We start from the raw sequence: 22,917 nt of genomic DNA, 5'->3' as shown, positions 1-22,917 counted from the left end.
TGACCCGTCCCTCTGGCACTTAATCAGTTGGTCTCCTGTTGAATCTTGTTTTCCACCCCTTGTCTCCGATCTAGAGGATCACATTGGTCTTCTGACTGGTCTTTTTTCCCTTAATATTTTGATAATTTTATTTCCATATAATTAGTTCTCTTTGTAATTCCAAGTATTTTTAACATCTTGATCATATAATTTATATACCATAAAATCAGCCATTTAAAATATACAACTCAGTGGTTTTTAATATATTCACTGATTTGTACAAGTATCACTACAGTCTAAGCTTAGAATGTTGTCATCACCCCACTGAGAAACCCTCTCCCTCCCCACCCCACCCCAATCATCTGTTTTCTTTCTCTATGGAAGTGTCTATTTGGATATTACGTCAAATGGAATCATATGATCTTTTGTTACTGGCTTCATTCATTTAGCATGTTTTCAAGGTTCATCTATGGTATAGCATGTATCAATTTGTCAGTCATTTTTATACCCGAATAATATGATATTGTGTAGATATAGCCCATAATTTTTGTCTTTTCGTCAATGGATGGACATTTAGGGGCTGGATATAGGGGAATGACTGCAAATGGGCACAGTTTATTTTTGGGAGGATGAAAATATTCTGGAATTAGATAGTGACGATGGTTATATAAGCTACTGAATGTACTAAGCTGACCACTGAATTGTAGATTTTAAAAGGGCATGTTTTGTGGTATAGCAATAGAAAAATCCAAAAACGGTTTTTAAAAAGATGACATCTATGACAGTTAACTATAGACAGAAATATAAGAAGGATGTACAGGTGTAATGATGGAAAATAAACATTGAGATGCGGCCTGCATGAGAGTGAAGTTTACATAACATCCCAGCATCTCAGTGTCAGTTCAAGTGCAGAGATTATCTCAGATCATCTCAAAGTTATATTTGTCTTTGAGATTTGCCTTTTTGCATTAAAAATCCATTATCCATTATAGTCTGGATAGTTATGTTTTCTTTTCTGGTTGAATGTTTAATAATAACACTTTTATCATCATGATAGTCATCCTTGGCTACCATTTTTATTTTTAAAAGTATGACATACCAGATACTACACACAATGCTGTATGTGCCTGGTCTCACTTAAATCCACTACAACCTCATAAAACATAGTTGGTATCAATCTTCCTGTTACACAGATTAGGAAACTGAGGCTTGGAGAAGCTTTGACTGGCCCAAGGTGACTAGGCAGATCTAGTTTTCAATATGTTTTTTTCTAACTCTAAAGCCTACTCTCTTAAACCATTACTCTGTCATCTTTTAAAATTAGAGTACATTATCATTAATCTAAAGGAAGGGTTGCATGGCATATAATTTAGACCCATCATGGATCTTACAGGGTCTTTGAGGAATCATTATAACTATCATTTATCTTTCTAGAGGTGCGATCTAGTGCCTCGTTACTCAAAGTAACATTACCTGGGAACTTGTTAGAAACATGCAGTCTTGGGCCCATCCCAGACCTATAATTCAGAATCTGTATTTATCAAAATCCCAGGTGATTCAAATGCATTTTAAACATTTGGGCAGTGTTATAATAGGTGACCTAAAAGGCATCCGGCTTGATGACTGACCAGTGGTTTTACATCATCAAAACACACAGTTCAGGATGGGATGATGGGGTCCCAAAATGTTGGGGGAGGGTGAACTGGGAGTCAGGAAACCTATATCCATCATTCTGTATCTGTATGACCTGGAACATAATGAGTCTTACTTTATACATGCATAAATGAGGAAGTTCTTTATCTCAATTTTTAAAAATAAAGCATTTAACTTACACATACTTCAATAGCTTTATAACACATTTTTAAATGTAGACCTTCCATTCTTGTAATTTTAAAATTTCTATTATTAGTCTCACTTAGCCTGTGAGTTTTTTAAGAGGGTGTATTAGCAAACTTGTTTTTAACTCTTTTTGTAATTATTGATTTGTAATTGTATTTTAATCATAGAAGTGGTCTGTATGACATTGAAATGTTCAATTTTTTTTTTGTGGGTGTGACCAAAAAAAGTGATTTATTTTTATAAATGTTCCATGAACCACTAAGAAGAATGTAAATATTCAATTTGGAGAGTAGCAATTCTAGAAATATGTTTATTAGATCAAAATTATTCAAATTTTCTAAATCCTTATTAACTTTTCCTCTGTAATTTTAGGGGAAAACATTCAGTATCTCACCAATAAATGTATCATCTGTAAGTTTTCTGTTCATGTTCTTCATCATGTTAAGGAAATTTCCTTCGATGTGGCTTATTGGACTTTTTCCCCCTATAAATCGGTGGTACCTTTTGCCAAATACTTTGCCGTATCCATTTGGATTGATCATATAATTTCCCTCCTTTTATTTGTTAATGTGCTGAGTATTGATTTAAAGTAACCTTGGACTCCTGGCACAAATCCCAGTTCATTTTGGGGTATTACTTTTTGAAATGTTGATGAAATTGTTCTCCTAATTTTTTTGTTTGGATTTCAGCACCTCTTTTCTTTAGTGATACTCGTCTGCATATTTCTTTTCTTATAATGCCCTTCTCTTGTCTAATTTTAATTATAGTAACCTCAAAAATGAGTTGGAAATTGTTCCCTCTTCTATTTGCTTGAAGTTTGAAATGGTATGATTCTTCCTTAAATACTGGATAGAATTAATGATCTGGGCAGGGGAATTTGGGGGTAAGGTTTCTTTTGTTTTGTTTTGTAAATTAGGAAAAATTATTTTTGAACTTATAGGTATACACTTTTTATGTTACTGCATTCATTATATTATCTTTATTGGTTAATTGGTTAGTTGAACTTCTTGGATCTGTGGGTTTATACTTTTTAACACACCTGGAAAATTTTCATTCATTATTCCTAAATACTAATGTAGGTTTCCACTACAACCTCCTCTTCTGTGGAAATCCGATTATATATATATTTCCAATTGATATTGAAATTGTTCCACAGGTTATCCATAGCATTCACCTTTTCAGCCTTCACTTAAAATATTTTACTTCTCAACTCTCAAAATTCTATTTTTTTGACAGTTTCTATTTGTTTCAATATATTCATATTTTTCTTTAAATCCTTGAACATACTTATAATAGGTATTTAAAAATTGCATCTACGAGTTCCATAGTCTTTGTCATCTCCACATCTCTTTTTAAGGACTAATTTTCCTGCTGGTTTGGAGTCATGGAGCATTTAGTAATATATTTAATTTCTAAACATTTGGGGATTTTCTTGGTGTCTTACTCTAATTGATTTCTAATTTAATACTTTTGTGGTCATAGAAGATACTTGGGATGATTTTATCCTCTCAAATTTCTATAGCCATTCATGTCTGTCTTTGACTGTTTCATTTGCATTTGAGATCTGCAGTTGTTAAATGGAGTGTCCTATAAATGTCAATTAGATCATGCTGGATGATAATATTTTTTATATCTTCCATATCCTTATGGGTTTTTTTTCCTTGTTTGATCAGTTGAGAGAGGGATATTAAAGTCTTCAACTATTATGGTCGATATCTATATATCAAATTTGGTTTGTCAAATTTGCCTTTTATATTTGGGAGTTTTGTTATTAGGTATATATACATTTGGAATTGCTAGTTATGCTTGAATAAGTGTCTCTGTTTAGATTATGAATGGCCTCTCTTATATAATCTGGTAATTTTTGACTTGAATTTTCCTTTATCTGATGTAAATATTAGTTATGCTGGCTTTCTATATATCTTTCTATATATATATATATATGCTGGCTATTTATATATCTTTTTCCTTTCTTATTTTAAACATGATCATGTTTTTATATTTAAATTGTATTTTTTATCAGCAACTGGTAGGGTTTTCCCTTTTCATGAGAGGGTATAGTAGGCAGAATAATGTTGTTCCCCCTCTGCCCCCTGCTACCTGCAAATCCCCAGGGCCTATGAATATGTTCCTTGACATGGTAAAAGTTACTGTGCAGATATGACTCAATTAAGGATATATGATGGGGATGTTATCTAGATAGGTCCAATGTTATCTCAAGGGTTCTTATCAGGGAAAGAAGGAGATTGGAGAGTCAGAGAAAGAGATGTGATGGTAGCAGAAATTGGGGTAATGTGGGACTATGAATCAAGAAATGTGGCCAACATTTAGAAATCAGAAAAGGCAAGAAAATAGATTATTTTCTGGAGCATCCAGAAGGCTAAGCCCTGCCAACACCATGATTTTCCATTTGAGACTTCTGATCTTATGAACTGTAAGAGAGTAAAAAAAAAAATTGTAATTTTAAGCCACTATTATAGGAATAGAAATAAACAGGGGCTTAAGTCTGTTTGCATTTAATGTACTTATTGCTATGATTGAATTTAAGTCTTGATGGTGGATTTTTAGATCTTGATAGTTGATTTCTGTACATTCCATCTGTTCTTTGTTCCATAGCTGCACCTTTCTTGTAGGCTTTTTGAGGGGAGATGGTAGAGATGAATCAATATATTTTAGAATTGTATTTTATCTCCTCTATTGTTTGTTTGTTTGTTTGTTTTTTGGTGTCTTTTTTGGCTACTTTTTAAGTGATTGCTCTAGAAATCACATTAAAAAAACTTAGTCTATGTTTTAAAAAAATAGTCCATTACTTCAGAAATTATTTAAGAATTTTACAAAAGCATCCTGCTTGGGATTTTTCTTTGCTTCTCAGATTTTTTTTTGTAGAATTTAATTTTGGAAAATTCTCAGCCTTTATCCCTTAATTTTTGGCTCTGTTTTTCTCTTCTAGGATTCAGGTTAAATGTATGCTCTATCACTTGATATTGTTCTATAGATCTTGGATGCCCTGTTACCATTTTATTGTTTATTGTTTTGTCTCTTTATATGTCAATTTGAATAATTTCTGATGATGTGTTTCCAAGTTCATTGATTCTTTGTCTAGTCTGATATTAAATTCATGATTTCATGCCATAGCATGCTAGAAATTCATTTGGTTCTGTTTTATAGTTTTGGGTGGTATCAGTAAAAATGATGGAGTAAGTACCTCTGAAAATTCTCATAAAAAATAATGAAAATGGTCAGAATTAATTTTTTTCTCAGAACTCTGAAAATTAACCCAAGATTAGCAACAACTCAGGAGCATTTGTTTTAAAAATAAAACTGAGCTTTATGACTTTTTTTTTTTTAATTGTCCTACTCCCATCTTCTTCTCCCTAGAAAGCAATAACCTTGAATAATAACTGTTGCAATCAAGGGTAAAAACCAGCAATCTGGCAACCACTGGATGGGGCAGGAAAGGATTAGAGTCCTTCAAAGCCCCACTGCCAAAGAACTGTCATTATTTTTCCTATCTTTTGGTTTCCTGGAAGATCCTACTTGCCAGGATATCTTTATTTGACTGGACTCAGAGATTGTCCAATGAAAACAGCCTTTTCCCAGGGGCATTTGTCAAAAACAATCAGAGGCAAATGTTGAATATCACAGCAGCCTGAGGAGGTGGATAACAGTTTGGGCAAACAATAGGGTGATCCAAAAGCTTAAAAAGCTAGAGAATTCAATGTTTATAAGAGGCTCTGAAAAGCTCTGACATACTCCTGGGAATCAAAAAGGCCACATGTATGTATAGGGCTATACACAAAGAGATCTCAGAGAGATCCTCACCCAAATATATCACAATCAAACTGTCAAAAGCCAAAGTCAAAGGGAGAATCTTGACAGTAGCAAGAGAGAAGTAACTCTTCAAGGGATCCTTGATAAGATTAACAGACAATCAAATTAATAACAGAGGTCAAACAAACGAGGCAGCAAGCGGGACTGTGAGTGGAAAGGAACTATTGCAGCCACCACACCCCGTGAACGGGAGCTGAGGCGAACCCTGCAGGATCCGCCGCGGCGGTGAGCGAACGGCTCCGGGCGCCATTAGAGAAGAACAAAGACCCCGGGAGACGCACACAGCCCGGGATGCCGGTAAGCTTGCGCGGAGAGCGGCGTGCTCGGCGCGCTTGAAAAGCAAGTGCAGACCTGGATCGCGGCTGCCCAGGTCCCCGCGCCTGCGACCTAGGCTTGCGGGGAGACGACCTAGGCTTGCGGGGAGACGCGCGGAGGTCCTCACTGAGGTGAAGGTCCCTCCCTGAGTAAGCAGGATCCAGGCGCCCAGGCACGGGAGCGGTGCAAAAGGCGCCATTCCCGCGCCACTGAACTGGGCTACAGCCCGCGTCCTGGAACTGAGGGCTTTGAACTGAGACCCGGGCACGAAAATTCGGGGCGTGGTTTCTCCACGACGGTGGGGCACAAGGCAGACACAGCACCCCAAAGCTGTTGAGGTGTACCCTACCATTCCCGCTCTGTTCTCTGTCCCACGGGGTGGGGGGAGGCGAAAAACAGCCCCCCAAGGACAATAGGAGAGATCTCTGGCGCCACCTAGCGACCAGGAAAAAAAAAAGTCACTAACACCCTATAAAACAGGACATTTCTTAAGACTGCTTGAAAAGGGCAGAAGGTTTCTGGAGGACCCAGTGGCCAGCCGGGAAGTTATTCCACGCCAGGCCCCTTCCGACCAGCAGTCTGAGCCCACAGAGGGAGCAGGCACCCACGTCCGGGGCAGACCGGGTGCGCAGAAGAGTGTGCCTGAAACCGGAGGCGCAGGGACTGCATCCCGCTTCGCCATTTGAGAACAGGGACATTTCTTCAGTAAAAACTGCCTAAAACCAGCAGAAAGCTCCCCCAGAAGACAGAGATGGCTCCTGGAAGAGCCAGAGGGGAGCGGAGAAGTTCACCCAAGATGTCAGTCAGTCCGAGCAACACAGTGTCCCAACGCATACGACAAATTAGAAAACAGACAGTAGGGAGTAGAAGAACCACACGCAACCTAAAAACTCCTCAGGAAAGAAGCACACCACAAAAAGAAAACCACTCCCCAGATTGCAACGACAGCAACTTGGAAGAACTTCTGAGCCTTCCAGAAAGAGAATTTAAAATTGCCATGATTAAAAAAGTGATAGATCAGAAGAAGGAAATTGAGTCCCTAAAGAGGGAAGTAAGAGAAATGCAGGAGATCAAAGAATTAATGGAGGAACTAAAGAACTCTGGGAAAAGCAATGAAAGCAGAATAGATGAAATGGAAGAACGAATAAGTAATCTTGAAGACACAGAAATAAAAAGAACCAAAACAGAAAAGGAAAGAGAAGTACGAAGGAAAAAGAATGAAGAAAGACTTCGGGAACTATCTGACTCCATGAGGAAAGGAAATATAAGAGTTATAGGAATTCCAGAAGGAGAGGAGAGAGATGTAGGAACAGAGAAAATATTCATGGATATAATTGAAGAGAACTTCCCAAATGAGAAGAAGGAGCTGAAAATTGATATACAAGAAGCAAGAAGAACACCAAACTTCCACGACGAAAGGAAAAACACAGCAAGACACATAATAGTAAAGCTCCCAAGAATCCAGGACAAGGAAAAAATAATGAAGCTGACAAGAGGGAAGAAACAGATAACATTCAAAGGAAAACCAATCAGGCTGACATCAGACTTCTCTGAAGAAACACTACGGGCAAGGAGAGAGTGGAGGGACATAGTCAACAGACTCCAAGAAAACAGATGCCAACCAAGAATACTCTATCCCGCAAAGCTCTCTTTCCTCCATGAAGAAAGAATATGGACCTTCCCAGACAAAGAGAAACTCCGGAATTTCATTGCGACTAAACCCCCACTCCAAAAAATACTACAAGGAATCCTAAAGCCAGAACCTCAGAGGGACGAATAACAACGAAAGAAGACCAAAAAAAAAAAAAGTTATTAAAAGAATAAATAAATAAAATCAAAGGAAAGACAAACATAATGGCAAATACAGATGCTAACATATCAATATTAACTCTAAATGTAAATGGACTAAACTCTTCAATAAAAAGACACAGAGTTGCAGCCTGGATTAAGAAACAAAACCCAACCTTTTGCTGTCTCCAGGAAACACATTTAGCTACAAAAGATAAAAATAGGCTCAAAGTCAAAGGATGGAAAACAATCCTACAAGCAAATGGGCCAAAAAAGAAAGCAGGAACAGCTATACTTATATCAGATAAAACAGACTTCAAACTCAAAAAAATAAAAAGAGACCCCAATGGTCACTACATTATGATTAAGGGGACAATACTTCAAGAAGAAATAACACTCATTAACATATACTCACCAAACGAAAGAGCACCAAAATATATCAGACAACTGTTGTCCTCTCTGAAAACAGACATCAGAGAAAACACATATGTAGTGGGAGACTTCAACACACCACTATCAACAATGGATAGATCAACAAGACAAAAAATAAGTAAAGAAACTAAAGCTCTAAATAAGGACCTAGAGCATTTGGGCTTAACAGACATCTATAGAACACTAAACCCAAAAAAAACGGAGTACACATTTTTCTCAAGCGCACACGGATCATTCTCCAGGATCGATCACATACTGGGGCACAAGACAAACATCAACAGATACACCAAGATTGAAATCATACCAACCATCTTTTCTGACCACGAAGGCATCAAACTAGAAATAAATCATAAAAAGAAGGCAAGGAACTATCCTACCTCATGGAGATTAAAAGCCACACTACTGGAAGACCACTGGACTAACGAGGAGATCAAAGAAGAAATTAAAAAATTCTTTGAATTGAATGACAAGGAGGACACCAATATCCTAAATGTATGGGATGCAGCAAAAGCAGTAATAAGAGGAAAATATATAGCAATAGAAGCTCACATCAAAAAACAAGAAAGAACTCAAAGAAACAACCTAATCTCGAAGCTCAAAGATCTAGAAAAAGAACAACAAAAAAACCCCAGAACCAGTAGAAGAAAAGAAATAATAAAAACCAAAGCAGAAATAAATGAAATTGAAACTAAAAAAACAATCCAAAAGATCAATGAAACCAAGAGCTGGTTCTTTGAAAAAATAAATAAAATAGACAAACCCCTAGCCAGGCTCACAAAGGAAAAAAGGGAGAAAGCACAAATACACAGAATCATAAATGAAAGAGGAGAAATCACAACGGACACAGCAGAAATCAAAAGAATAATCAGTAACTACTATGAACAGTTATATGGAAACAAGTTCAACAATCTAGAGGAGATGGACAAATTCCTACAACTCTACAATCACCCAAAGCTAGATAAAGAAGAAATAGAACACCTAAACAGACCAATTACAAGCAGCGAAATTGAAATGGTAATTAAAAACCTCCCCAAAAACAAAAGCCCAGGACCTGATGGATTTACAAATGAATTCTACCAAACATTCAGAGACGAATTAGTGCCTATCCTTCACAAACTCTTCCAAAAAATTGAGAAGGAAGGGACAATACCAAACACGTTCTATGAAGCCAATATTACACTAATACCAAAACCGAATAAGGACAACACAAAAAAGGAAAACTATAGGCCAATCTCCCTAATGAACACTGATGCAAAAATCCTCAATAAAATTTTAGCTATCAGAATCCAACAATGTATCCATAAGATAATTCACCACGACCAAGTTGGATTCATTCCAGGGGCACAAGGATGGTTTAACATCCGAAAATCAATCAACGTTATCCAACACATCAACAAAAAGAAATATAAAAACCATATGATAATATCAATAGATGCTGAGAAAGCTTTCGACAAAGTGCAACACCCATTCATGATAAAAGCCCTTGAAATTCTTGGGATACAAGGAACATACCTCAACATCATAAAGGCCATCTATGACAAGCCAACAGCCAGTATCATTCTCAATGGTGAAAAGCTGAAAGCAATTCCATTAAGATCTGGAACAAGACAAGGATGTCCACTCTCACCACTGCTTTTCAATATAATACTGGAAGTCCTAGCCAGAGCAATAAGACAAGAGAAAGACATCCAAGGAATCCAAATAGGAAAAGAAGAAGTCAAACTATCACTATTTGCAGATGATATGATAATATACATAGAGAACCCCAAAATCTCCACAGAAAAACTAATTCAACTCATCAATCAATTCAGTAAAGTGGCAGGATACAAAATCAACACGCAAAAGTCAGTGGCCTTCCTATACACAAACAATAAATCTGAAGAAGAAGAAATCAAAAAAACCACCCCTTTTATTATCGAAACAAAAAAATCAAATATTTGGGAATAAATCTAACAAAAGAGGTAAAGGACCTATACAAAGAAAACTATAAAACACTGTTAAAAGAAATAGAAGAAGACACAAAGAAATGGAAAGACATCCCCTGCTCATGGATTGGAAGAATAAACATTATTAAAATGGCCATCCTACCAAAAGCAATATACAGATTCAATGCTATTCCAATCAAAATCTCAATGGCATTCTTCAAAGAAATAGAACAATTATTGATGAAATTCATATGGAATCACCAAAAACCCCGAATAGCCAAAGCTCTACTGAAAAAAAAAGAAGGAAATGGAGGCATCACACTCCCAGACTTCAAACTATACTACAAAGCCATAATCATCAAAACTGCATGGTATTGGAACAAGAACAGACATACAGACCAATGGAATCGAATAGAAAATCCAGAAATAAACCCACAGATTTATGGTCAACTAATCTTTGACAAAGGAGCAAAGACTATGCATTGGAGCAAAGAAAGTTTGTTCAATAAATGGTGCTGGGAAAACTGGGTCGCTACATGCAAAAGAATGAAGCTTGACCACTACCTCACACCATACACAAAAATCAACTCAAAATGGATTAAAGAACTAGACGTAAGACCTGAAACCATAAAATACATAGAAGGAAATATAGGCAAAACACTACGGGATTTGCACATCAAAGACATCTTTACAGACACATCACCCAAAGCAGTGATAGTGAAGAGAAAGATAAACAGCTGGGACTACATCAAATTAAAGAGCTTCTGCACAGCAAAAGAGACAATAAAAAACAAAGAGAAACCCCACCAACTGGGAGAACATTTTTGCACCCAACACTAATGATAAAGGACTGATCACAAAAATCTGCAAAGAGCTGATGAGACTCAGCAACAACAAAGAAAATAATCCAGTCAAAAAATGGGCAGAAGAGCTAAAAAGAAACTTCTCTGAAGAGGAAATGCAAATGGCCAACAGACATATGAAAAAATGTTCAACATCACTTGTAATCAGGGAAATGCAAATCAAAACTACCATGAGATACCATCTCACACCAGTGAGAATGGCACATATTAAAAAAACTAGCAACAACAAATGTTGGCGAGGATGTGGAGAAAAAGGAACTCTTCTGCACTGTTGGTGGGAGTGCAAACTGGTCCAACCACTATGGAGAGCTGTGTGGAGATTTCTGGACCTACTAAACATAGAGCTTCCATATGATCCAGCAATTCCACTCCTAGGTATTTACCCAAAGGACACAGAAACATCCATTCCAAAGAGCACCTGCACTCCTATGTTTATAGCAGCACTGTTTACAATAGCTAAGCTTTGGAAACAACCCAAATGCCCAAAAATAGATGACTGGATCAAGAAGATGTGGTACATATATACCATGGAATATTACTCAGCATTCAAAAAAGATAAACACATGCAATTTGCAGCAACATGGATGGCACTGGAAGGGATCATGCTCAGCGAAATAAGCCAAAAAGAAAAAGAAAAATACCGGATGGTCTCACTCATAGCAGGAATCTAGAAAACTTAAATAAGGGACCAGGAAAATGAATATAAGAAAGTGAAAATCAAAATCAACAAAAAAACTATGAACCAGAGACACTTTTTGGGGGGTGGGGGGGCGGGAGGGGAAGGATTGGGGTCAGAATGGGGCGTTTGCAATTGTATGGGGGAATATAAAAATAAAATTTAATATTTAAAAAAAAAAAAATAACAGAGGTCAAATACTGTCTATCTCTCTGTGGAAGTTCTCCATTTCTCCACATCCAGTGTGAAGATTCTTTAACATGTTAATCAGTTATTTTAAAGTCCCCCTCTGTTAATATCTGGGCCATTGCTGTATTTGGTTCTATTCAGTGTTTTCTCTTTATGGTAGATCATTATTTTCTTGTTTATGTGTTTATGTTTAAATTTTTGATTTAAACATTTTGTGCAAACAAAAGGAAAACAGCGTGGGGCCTCTCCGGTGGCACAGTGTGTTGAGCATGGCAGCCTCTGCAGCCTCTGGTTGTGAGGCTGTCCGCAGCCTCTGCAGCGCTGGTTCGATTCCCTGCCGGCCAGGGAGCAACCCATGTAGCGCAGCAGACCTCTCCTGCCTCACCCGCTGCTCCCCTCAGCAGTGTCTTTGGTCCACCTGCCTGTTCTGCTCCCCACTCTGTCTCTGGTGAATTCTCTCACCCTCCCATGCCTCTGGCCTGTACCCCAGTTCTTATATAAATAAATAAATCTTAAAAAATAAAAACAAAAACAGCAGACCCTGCATTATGTATTTCTGCCCAAAGAAGGGCTTTCTTTTGTTTTATAAGACCGTTATTATGGGGAATGGGTCTCTTATAGTGGAATATAGTTTCTTTTGCCCCTTTTTAGCCAAGGTGATAATCTTTTTCTTTTAACAGGGACATGAATGGATTAATTAGTGTGAGTTACCTATTACTAAATAACAAAGCACAAAACTTAGTGGTTCAAAACAATAAACATTTATTTATCTCGCTGCTTCTATGGGTCCTGGATCTGGTCTGGGCTTGGCTCGGTGCCTCTGCATAGGTCTCTCATGGTGCTGCCCTCAATGTGCTGCTGGCAGGGTGCTGCTGTGGTAGTGGTCTTATCTTGAGTGCTCAGCTCAAGGAGGATGCCGTCCAAGCTACCTCATATGACTGCTGGCAGGATTTAATTCTTCCAGGACTGTTGGCTGGAGAATGCTCTCAGTACATGGGCATCTCAATAGAACAGCTCACAACGTGGGAGTTTGCATCATCTTGTAAATATGCAAGGGAGAGGGAGAGTGTGAGCAAGACAGAAATCACTCTCTTTTCCAATTGGAGAATGAAATCCTATTACTTGTGCCAGTTCTGTGTATTAGAAGAACATCACTAGGTGCAGCCCACACTTAAGGGGGTGAGTGCCAGGACGGTGGTCATTGGGGACCATCATAGAAGCTGACAACCACATATTTATTGTGATAACTGACATACTTAGACAATTTTATTTGTTTTTTTTTAGTTTACAACTTTTTCTTTACCTCCACTATTTCCCTCCAGCCCTCCCCTTTTCTCTTTAGGCCCACATCTCGCTCCCTTCCTCCACATCATCTTCATCTTAACTCTCCCCTGCCCTCCCCTCCCTCTAACTTGCCTTCTAACATCTAACCTCCTCCTCGTCCCCTCTTTTCCCTCCCTTCTCTCTCTCCTCTACCCCCTCTTCCTCTGCTGTCCCATCCAAGCTGTTTTTCAGAAATAGCCACCTAGACCACGTGGGAGTCTGTCAGTTTATCTTCCTCATTCATAGTTTTCATCTCTGTCTTCTATTGCAACTTTCTGGCTCAGATCTCTGTTCTGCATTCCAGTTTGCTAATTGTCCCCTTCCTGCCTCAGGTCTTATCCATTTTATTTTGAAAAAACTAAAACTTATGAGATATTCTCCTGTTTGGGGGTTTGTCTGTTTCAGGTTAATAATTTCTTCTTTTAAAAATCAAACTCACTCATCATTTTGAATATATTAAAAATTCATTATCAGGGCCTCCCTGGTAGCACAAGGGGTTAAGACACAATCTATGAAGCAATCCACAGCCTCTGCAGCACGAGTTCTATCCCTGGCCAGGGAGCAACCCACATGACGTAGCAGACCTCTCCTGTCTTGCCCGCTGCTCCCCACAGCAGTGTATTTCAGTCGATCTGCCTGTTCTGTTCCCTGCTCTGTCTCTGGTGAGTCCTCTCACACCCTACCCTCTGGCCCGTACCCTAGATCTTATAAGCATAAATAAATAAATCTTTAAAAAAATTCATTATCAATTGGAAATTTGAACACTGGTTGAAATTTGATCATGCTATGAAAGTTAAAGGTTTTTTTTGTGTGGGGGGGTATGCAATGATACTGTGGTTCTACTTAGGAAAATAAGTCCTTTCGGAGAAATATATTCACCTGCTCTAAGACTTTTGGGGATAGGAAGAGGCTGGGGCGTGTAGGCAAAAAAATTACCTTTAGTTTATAATTTTTGTAGTGTAGTGATGGCTGTATGGGGTTTTACTATGTTGTTACAGCTTGTGTTTAAACTTTCACATAATAAAAAGTTTTAGAGACACTTCTGTCATAATGCCCTCAAAAATTAATTTAATCTGGAGTGAATTCACAATCCAGTTACTGATTGGAAGCATTACATTTCTTTACATATTTGGGATTTAATTTGCAGACTCATTTGCAGTAGAATGTTTGCCTTTGGTCTTATTTTGCTTTGCTTTGTTGTCGCCTCCATTTTCTACAGGCCTCTTTTTCCTGCTGAGCATTTTGTGGTTGCGTCCACCTGCACCCAGGGGTAGGGCTAGGGTGACTGTGGCCTTCTAAGGCCTCTCTCCACAGTGGTCCTGGTGGTGCTGTGGAGCTGGGGCCTGAGCCTGAGCTTGGTTCAGGTGTCTCCTTGGGACCAGATCTGCGGCCTCTGGGCCGAACTGAGGACCAGGCAAAATGAAGCCAAAGCCCCACCTGCGAGTCTTCACGAATTTTTTATGGCAGCTTCCTATTCCAGAAGCCCCAGGCTCGTGCCGTAGTCCCCGCCTCTGCAGAGCAGGGTTTGTTCCAGCTACTTCTGCTTGCCACTCAGCAGGCCTGTTGCTTTGCATTTCTGTTCTGTTGGACATTTTAATCTTGTTTTTGAACCTGGCATGTCTTTGGTCTACTGTTCTTATATTTTATCTGCCCTTGCTATGTGCTTGGAGCAGAGTAGATGCATCCAAGTGTGAACTCACTCTGCTGTCTTGACTGGAGGAAGTCCTTGACTAAATCACTAAAGATTCCTTTCAATTCCCTATTCAAAGACTATAATCCGCCGACTAGATCTTCATAATGGTGATATTTTACCTTTCTATTGGAGGCAGGATACTTCATTCAGTATTTTTCCTCAGAAGACTGTCTGGGAAATCTCCTTAGAGAAAATAGCAACCTGCTACCCCACCAGTTATTCTGTCTCTGGTCTCCTCAGCACGTATCACTTTGAAATTATCTTATTTATCTGTACACACGTTGGTCTCTCCCACTGGGATCTAAGCTCCATGAGAACAGAAACTTTCTCTCTCATTTCCCTTTTGTATCCCAAGCCCTTTACCATAGTGCCTGTGGCATGCTGGACGCTCAGTAATGTTCTGATAAATTGCCGAATCAGTCATGGAAACCTGCCTGTGCGTCCTAACTCCACAGTCGTGCTGTGAGACGCGGCCTCCTGTGGGTGATGAGGCAGCTGTGTGGCGTGGCCAGTGTTCCTGAAACCCGTCTCCATCCATCAAAATCGAGTCACCCCGTGTCAGTTCTGGGCCTGTCCCAACACCCCGGCATTTGTATTGCATTCATTTTCTACAACTCTTTCCTGTGTCACCTCCTGTCCATTGTCAGCTATTGGATTTCATTATAAATCTCAGAGATGAACAGAGAGAGGTGCAGCCTGTTAATGGGTGGAGCAGAGGCAATGAGCTAGCTGGCTTGCTGGCTCACGGTGGTGGAGGCCCAGGCTCTGGGGTATGCGGGAGTTAGGCAAGGCCCTTCCTCTCAGGAGCTTCCATTCCAGTGAGCGAGACAGCCACATAGCTCTCTAAACAGTTAATCACTTCCTTACTTAGTTGTGTTGCAAATTGACGTGACTATAAAAGGAGGCCTCCACAGAGTGAGTGTGTGTGTGTGTGTGCTCGCGCGTGTGTGTATGTGCAGTCTCTCTGTGGTCTGAGGAAGCCATATGGTTGAGAGCTTTTCCCGGGGCCTCAGCTCTGCATCCCATTCCTGGCCTAGACGTGTGTGCTGGCACAGGCCCAGGAACCATGGGCGGAGAATTTCTGGAGCCTTTGCCCAGTGGAGACATCCTGATGTGCCGGCCGGCTGCTGGGTGGACACGTGGAAGAGCCTCCTGGTCTGCTGTCCCACTGACCCCTAATGAATGACAACTGAAGAGCCTCATCGCAATTTTGTTTTCAGATGTCATCTTCTTGCTTGGCTGGGACTGTTGGCCTGAAAACGGCAGGTTGGGAGCCCTGGAGATATTCCTGTACTGGCCGCTTCCTTGTACCAGACCAGCTTCTCTCTCTGATTGCACAGGGATAGTTAGTGCTTAAGTGCTGGCTGCTGACAGCCCAGGGCAGATTAGCCAGCCACGCTTGCATTCCTGGGACACTGCCTCAGCAGCATGCTTTGAAAAATCCTGTGAGAAATCCCCAGCATTCAGTCTCACTGTTTGTATTTAGCTTTTCTGAAGTGTTGGCATGCCACAGGCATTCCAGAAGCCTTCTTGGCATTTTAGATATTGTACAGCTGCCTTAGGAGCCAAGTTACTTTTCCCTGTTCTAGAGGTAAGAGGAAAATCCACAGAAATGGACAGCAGCTTGTTCAGATTTCCAGCCACTCATGGTCAGGTCACTGTGAGAAGTCCAGTCTTCAGTGGTCAGCCTGTCACCAAGTCCCTGGTTCCTGTGTCCCTGGAGCAGTGTGGTCCTCGAAACATGACCCTTTGCTCGTGCGTTGTCTTGTGGTCAGCATCTCCTGACCCCCTCCTGTGGCTTCAGAAAGGTCTCATGTCAGGGGTAGTAGCATTGCTTAGGAAACGGGCTTTCAAATACATCAGTTCCTGGTATTTTTGAACAGCTCAAACCTGAGTGCTGACACCATGGTGTGGTTTGAAGGAAGAGGCTCAGGATTGGAGTCACGCGACTTAGGTTCAACCTCAGTCCTTGACCAGCTTGGTACTCGTGCAAATTAAGTGATGCAGGGAGCCTAGAACAGTGCCTGACACACTGGACTCTTTGCGCAGGTATGGAGAGTGAGCAGGTGGAGCTGTTTCTCCCCACCAGCACCAGACCAGCCCCTGACATTCTCAGACCCCTGGGCAGAGGCGAGACCTTGTCCCAGAACTTCTCTAAGAAACTCTGGGGACATAGGTACCCCAGCAAGGAGGATATATGTTCCTGCTTCACGATGATGGAGGTGTTCCTTTGTGGTGGCCTACCGTGACCCTGCCCATTTCTGTTGGGGTTCCTTTTACCTGCATAGTCCTGTGTGGGGGGTACAGGAGCCGGCACTTCTGTTTCAGGTTTATACATTATACTTGAATAAGCTGGAACTCAGTGGAGTTAGGAAATTGTTCATGGTAACCCAACTGGATATGGGGTAGGGGTGTTCGACCCCAATCTGCTGGCTCCAGGTTGATTGCCCTGGGTAGCCACACCCCCCCAACTAACAGCTGGGGAGAGTCTTTGGCCGTCTGTGCCACCACTTCTTTTATTCCCCATCAGGTGGGCGAGTGAGCAGCTAACATCTAGCTCTAGGATTCTAGGCTTCTGTAACTGCATTCATGGGTGGAAGGCTCGCCTTTCATATTCCTGATCCTGACCCTGGGGCAGGGAGTTTGCCTCACCGGCAGGGCCTTTGGACATCCCTGCCTTTTACGGCTCTGAGTGTGTGTTGGCGGTATAGGGCAGTACCAGGTGTGAGGGCTCCATGGCTGGCAGACAGCTCTGGCCCCTAAGCAGTGCAGCTTCCCGGCTAGACCCTGCATCTGCTGAGGTTCAAAGCTGGCAGCTGTGAGCTTTGGAACAGTCTCTTAGCCCCTTCATTGCCTCATCTATAATGTGGAGCCATAATCTCCCCACCTACATTTTATTGTAAGGATCAAATGAAAGAATCTTGGGGAAGCACTTGGACCAGGACTTGGCATACAATAAGCATTTAATAAATGTCAAGTGCTTATCCTCTGTGGTAGGGTTCCAGCAGTTATCTACCTGGAAGGCTCGGGGGGAGAATTATACACAAGACGTGTGGGCGATCTGGCTCATCATAGGTTTTCAGTTCACGGTGGCTACTCTTTGCATTGTTAACGTTGCCGTGAGCAGAAAGCATCTGTCCCGCTCTCCCTGCAGCGCCTGCCCGCCCAGCACCCGCCGCTCATAGGCTTTGTTCTCTTCCAACTAGGCCAGGGAGCTGGAGAACTGGGAGGCAGAGCTGAAACGCCGTGAAACCATCTTTAAGGAGCAGCTGGGGTGCATTGAGAAGAAGGTAAGGCGGAGCCACCTGACCACAGTCCACCAAGGTGGGGGGAGAGGAGCCCATGGCCAAGGTGCCCCTGCCCCCCCCCCCACCGCCAGTCCCCCTGCAGCATGCCCTCCCTCCCTCCCTCCCTCCTACTGCAAGCACCACGCCCCCAACCTCTCAACAAGTTGCATTCACAGACATAATTGGTTTTTAATTGGCCGCTTTCTGTTGAATGCTGCTGGCTCTGTTCTAGTTCAGTTTTACCAAGCATTCACTTTCACCACAGGGCGGTGCTGAGACCCAGTCTACCTTTCTCACTATAGTTAAGCTGCATTGGATAAAAATAATAATAACATGAAGTCTTGCTGTACAAATATATTAAAGTTGTATTATTGATTTTTCTCCTGGGACTCGGGAGATCAGAGGGCACGGTGGCTACACACTCCACTTTCCTAAGGATAAGCCTTTGAAATGAATGAGATTCTAAGACACATCACCATTCCCTCTTTGTTTTTGTGTTTAAGCCTACAAAGACTCTTGGAAACTCATTTGGTAATTTGCTTACTTGGGGGGGGGGCACTTAATTTGTTGGTCATGACAGATTTTTCAAGGAAATAGCTTAAAACATGGGAGGGGATGGTAGGGAGGTTAAAAAAAAAATGTTCTCCCTCATGCTTGACACAGCATGCCAGGCAGCCTGAGCCATCAGCTTATTGCAGGCAAATCTTTGAGAATCGTTTGTCACGGTTTGGAGCTTTGAAATTGACAGTTTGCTTGAGGGGCTTGATTTCCATAGGGGCTGTCTCCTGAGGCAAGCCACACCGGAGTCTGGCAGAAACGTGGATTTCTGGGTTTCCAGGCAGGGGAACAGGCGTGAGGTTCCTCCCTGCTTAGTGGACACCCGTGTGTGCACCCCCAGAGGCTGTTTCAGGGTGGCCAGAATTGCAAGGTGAACACAAAGCGCTGCTGGCGAGAGCCTCGCAGTTCATGAGGTCAGCAGTGCACCCCGGCTGCTGACAGAGGCAGTGCTTCCTGCAACAGTCGCCTGCCCAAGTGGACTCTAGCTTGTCATGACAAGGACTGTGATGTGAGATCCTGGAAAGGGTAAGAAAACTGCCACCAGCCACAGCTCTAATGATTACAGTCGCCCATATGTTCGTAAGCACGGAGTTGCTGTTGTTGTGATGGGTGTAATTCTGCTGTCTCCTGCTGTGCGCCTCTTGCCTCTCCCTCCTGGGCTTGGTTCTAGAAGCATGCGTGCTGGTGTCTGTTTTGGGGTGGAAGGGAAGTAACCTCGACATTTCTGCTTCTCTAATTTCTGTTTTCCCCTTGTCTGCTCTCACCTCTACTCTAGTTCTCCTTCAAACCAATTCTCAGCTTTGCTGAAGGAAAGGAAATTCTCCTGGAGGAGTTCTTTCTTAGCTGTTCTTCCCCACTCATAATACAGTGAAATCCAAACTCCTGACATATGCAGATGTAGGGTTTTTTTGAAAAACAAAACAAGACATGCAGTTTACCTACATGATTGTGAATGGTTATTGAATGCTTCCAGAAGGAAGTGTAAAACATGATCTCCTTTCTCACTCTTAAACACTGGTATTTTGCAAAAAAAAAAAAAAAAAAGAAGAAGAAGAAGAAAGAAAGAAAAAAGAAAAGTAATCCAGCCTCTCAGGGACTGGAGATTTGTGAGGGAGGAGTAGGGCGTGAGGGGCTGGAGAGAGGGGAGCAGAGAGGCATGAGACTTGATTGTATCAGTTTTGAAAAAAGGTTTTCGATCTTCTTTGTGGATTATTTTATTCCTGTAATGGCTGGGAGGATGGAAAACACAGCATCTGACAATCTTTTTTATTAGCTGTTGCTTTTATGTAATTCTGCTTTCATTTGTTGAATACTCTCAGACCTTGACATTTGCGGCGTCTGTAGACACAGCTTCGGGACCTTCCAATCATTAAGCTCCTTCCTTTTTTTTTCTTTTTCCCCTTTCCTTTCAAGTTTAAAAATTGATGGTGAAACCTGTTCAAGGGGAAACTTGGTACAGCTATTGACTCGCCCTCGACCACCCAAAATAGTTCATGTGGTTGCAGGCGGGAGGAGCCTGGGGTGGGGGAGGCAGAAGCCCCGCTGGCTCTTGGAGGTGCTGCTGTGTGACCCGGGCCTCGCCTGGAATCCGCTGCCCTTCTGCCCGTGGAAGCTGTTCCGGAGGCCGGCCCTTCGTGATGGGCAGGTAGGGAAAGCTTGCCCAGAATCCAGATTCCTTTTCAAGGGGGCAACTTCTTGACCCTTTTGTCCTGCAGTATTTAATTCTCTAGATGATTATTCTCAAGTGTAGAAATCATATTTTGTAGGGCTCCTATGCTTTATAATCTTTCTGAGTAATTGTTCCTCATGCCTACTTGGCAAGATCTAAGTGAGGGGCATTTTTCTGTTTCAACACGGAAAGCAGTGGGCTGCTGGGATCCAGGGGCCTCTGAGTGTCTGATGGCCCCTCGAGGCCTCCGCAGCCCTCCAGGCGTGGTGTCCACAGCACGCTGTGGAGCAGAGGGTAGCACAGGTTACAGTGGGCCTGGGCTCGGCTTCACTCTCTGCCCCCACCGCACCTCCTCACCCCTCGGTTTCTTCATCTATAAAATGGGGGTGCTGATGCCTTTGTCGGGGAGTTGAAGGCATCAGAGGTGGCCACATCTGCAGACGTGTTGGTGTAGGCTCTCTGCCTGGCAAGTCCGGCTCGTGCCCAAGAGTGCAGCGTGCGGGTTCTTGCTCACGTCCCGCAATGCAGGGGAACGAACGCACGAGCGTGTGCTGAGGGGGCTGCTGCCCGGGACAGAGGGACCTCCTCTTCCAGCTTTTTCAGGTCCTGCCATGGCAGTACCAGTCAAGCAGATTCAGGGGGAGAGAGGGGCTCTGAGCAAAGCAGCATGGGGACCGTGGGCTGCTCCCATCTGGGCGCTGCTCCCGCGTCTGAAAGTGTTCGAGAACAAAGCCTTTTGCGTGTCAGATGGGTGGCCCAGGGAGGGGACACTCTACCTCCTGCGACTGTCAGCGTCGTGGCCGCTGTACCTCTGCCCACATCACCTGGTCTCCTGGCACCTTTCTTGGCCGTGCTTGGTGGGCTGCACCCACACCACACCTGGGTTCCGCTCTCAGGGCCTGAGGGTGACCTGTTCCCCAGCGGCCCAGCATTGCTTGCTTCTGGCAGAGGCCTCCATGCTGAGTGGCTCTGAGCTGACCCTGGACAGCCACTGAGGCACCCACTCTGGCTAGCCAAGAACTTGTTTTCTGCCCTTGATCTTGGAACCAAGCGGTATGGGGTGAGGGAGCAGTGGGCTTTGGAGCCCGGAGTTTTGTCTCGGTGCTAGTTTTGCCCCAAGAACTTAACGACCATACGGCTCTGAGCAAGTTGATAAAATCCCATCCCCTCAGTTTCCTTATTTTTGAAGTGAGAATGTTCGGGCTAACCTGGGAGTTCTTTGGGGGATGAGTGATTTGTGGTAGCAGCCAGCAGAGCCCCTGCTGTAGAAGTAGTCCTCCCTCGAAGTTCCCGGCCTCCCGGCCCTTCTTTAATAAATAGCCATTCATTAACTCCATGGTAATTTAATTCTGCTGAATGCCAGGCCCAGAGATGGTTCCGACGATTGCGATTCCTGCCTCGTGAGACTGTTCGGGAGGGGAGGGAGATGTTGAGGATTAGGATACCAGATGGGAGAGCTGGCTTCCTGTGACCTGGGAGGACCTGCCAGCTCTTTTGAAATGGTCTCACTTTTTCCAAAGTTAGCCGCTGTAAAGTGGAGAGGGCGTTTTCCAGGTCTAGTTTCAGTTGACCGAGGCTGGGAGAAAGGGAGGAACTCGGAAATGTGTGTGTTCTTCCCAGATTTCAGGCTTTTTCCACAGAATGTAATAAATCTGCCTTCCTGCCCCTGCCCTCTGGGGACACATGCCACCCCCAACTCTAAGCCCTGAACACTCAGCCCTGTCTCCACATTCTCTCTCGGTGCTGTTGCTGCTTGGGCTTGCTTCTCTAAGGAACAACTGTCGTGAGACCCTTCAAGCCTGCAGCCTCTTCAGCGATGGCGTCAGGCAGCCCCTGCCTCGTGTCCCTGGGAGTGTCAGCTAGTCTGCTCAGGAAGGCAGGAGCTGTTCCAGGTATTCGGAGGAAGAAGAGTTAACTATGGTGGTGACACTTTGCAGGAGAAGATGGCCCACTGGCCAGGAGAGTATGAAAGGGAAGGGAAGTGCAGTTATACCCCCCAGGCAATACCACCGTGTACCTCAGAGATGGCCGAGGCGGGGTAAATGGATCCCAAGTGCGGGCAAGGCTGTGGTTTAACCAGGCTCTCAGACGCTGCGGGGGTGGGGGGTGAAGGGGGCTGCAAATTGGCAAAAACACCTTGGGAAGCTGGTACCTAGTGTCTGTTAAAGCCGAGCATAGGCGTAGCCTGTGACCCGCCCTACTGTACCTGACAGAAATGGGGCCCTTGCTTCACCAGGAGAAATGCCACAGTGTGTTGCTTGCAGCAGTGTCCAGAACAGCCCCCAGCCTTCAGCAGGTGGAAGGCCTGCCTGGTGGTCATCACAGTGGAGATCTGCACTGGCAGGAGGCCGGTAGTGTGGGGGGCTCTCACCGACAGAACCCTAGGCAAAAGGGCCAGACCTTGCAGAGTCCTCACCCTCTGGCGGCCCATCTCTGATGTCGGAGCAGAGCGAGACTCATCTGCGGAAGGAAAAAGCAAAGTAATGGTTTCCCTTTGGGGGAGTAGTGATGAAGGGGACATGCAGGGGCTTGGGGGCCCCACTCGTGGTG

The 22,917-nt window shown here is 43.1% G+C and overlaps 2 protein-coding genes across 7 annotated transcripts in view; one reads left to right on the top strand and one right to left on the bottom strand.

Annotated features, from left to right (window-relative positions):
• CHCHD6 (coiled-coil-helix-coiled-coil-helix domain containing 6) overlaps window positions 1-22,917 on the top strand; it is a 224,959-nt gene that overhangs the window by 117,273 nt on the left and 84,769 nt on the right. For 5 of the 6 annotated variants that reach the window (XM_054688287.1, XM_054688322.1, XM_054688296.1 and 2 more), the window contains exon 5: window positions 18,060-18,143. The exons of the other annotated variant lie outside the window; for it this stretch is intronic. In XM_054688287.1, the coding sequence (XP_054544262.1) occupies window positions 18,060-18,143 (84 nt within the window). The remainder of the gene's footprint in view (window positions 1-18,059; window positions 18,144-22,917) is intronic. 6 annotated transcript variants of the gene reach the window in all.
• TXNRD3 (thioredoxin reductase 3) overlaps window positions 1-22,917 on the bottom strand; it is a 232,410-nt gene that overhangs the window by 172,573 nt on the left and 36,920 nt on the right. The window lies entirely within an intron of this gene.

Source organism: Talpa occidentalis, unplaced genomic scaffold (genome assembly GCF_014898055.3).
Source record: "Talpa occidentalis isolate TD23 unplaced genomic scaffold, MPIMG_talOcc4v2.1 talOcc4.10, whole genome shotgun sequence".
Lineage (NCBI taxonomy): Eukaryota > Metazoa > Chordata > Mammalia > Eulipotyphla > Talpidae > Talpa > Talpa occidentalis.
Note: the sequence above shows the minus strand (reverse complement) of the source record. Positions and strands in the feature narration are given on the sequence as shown.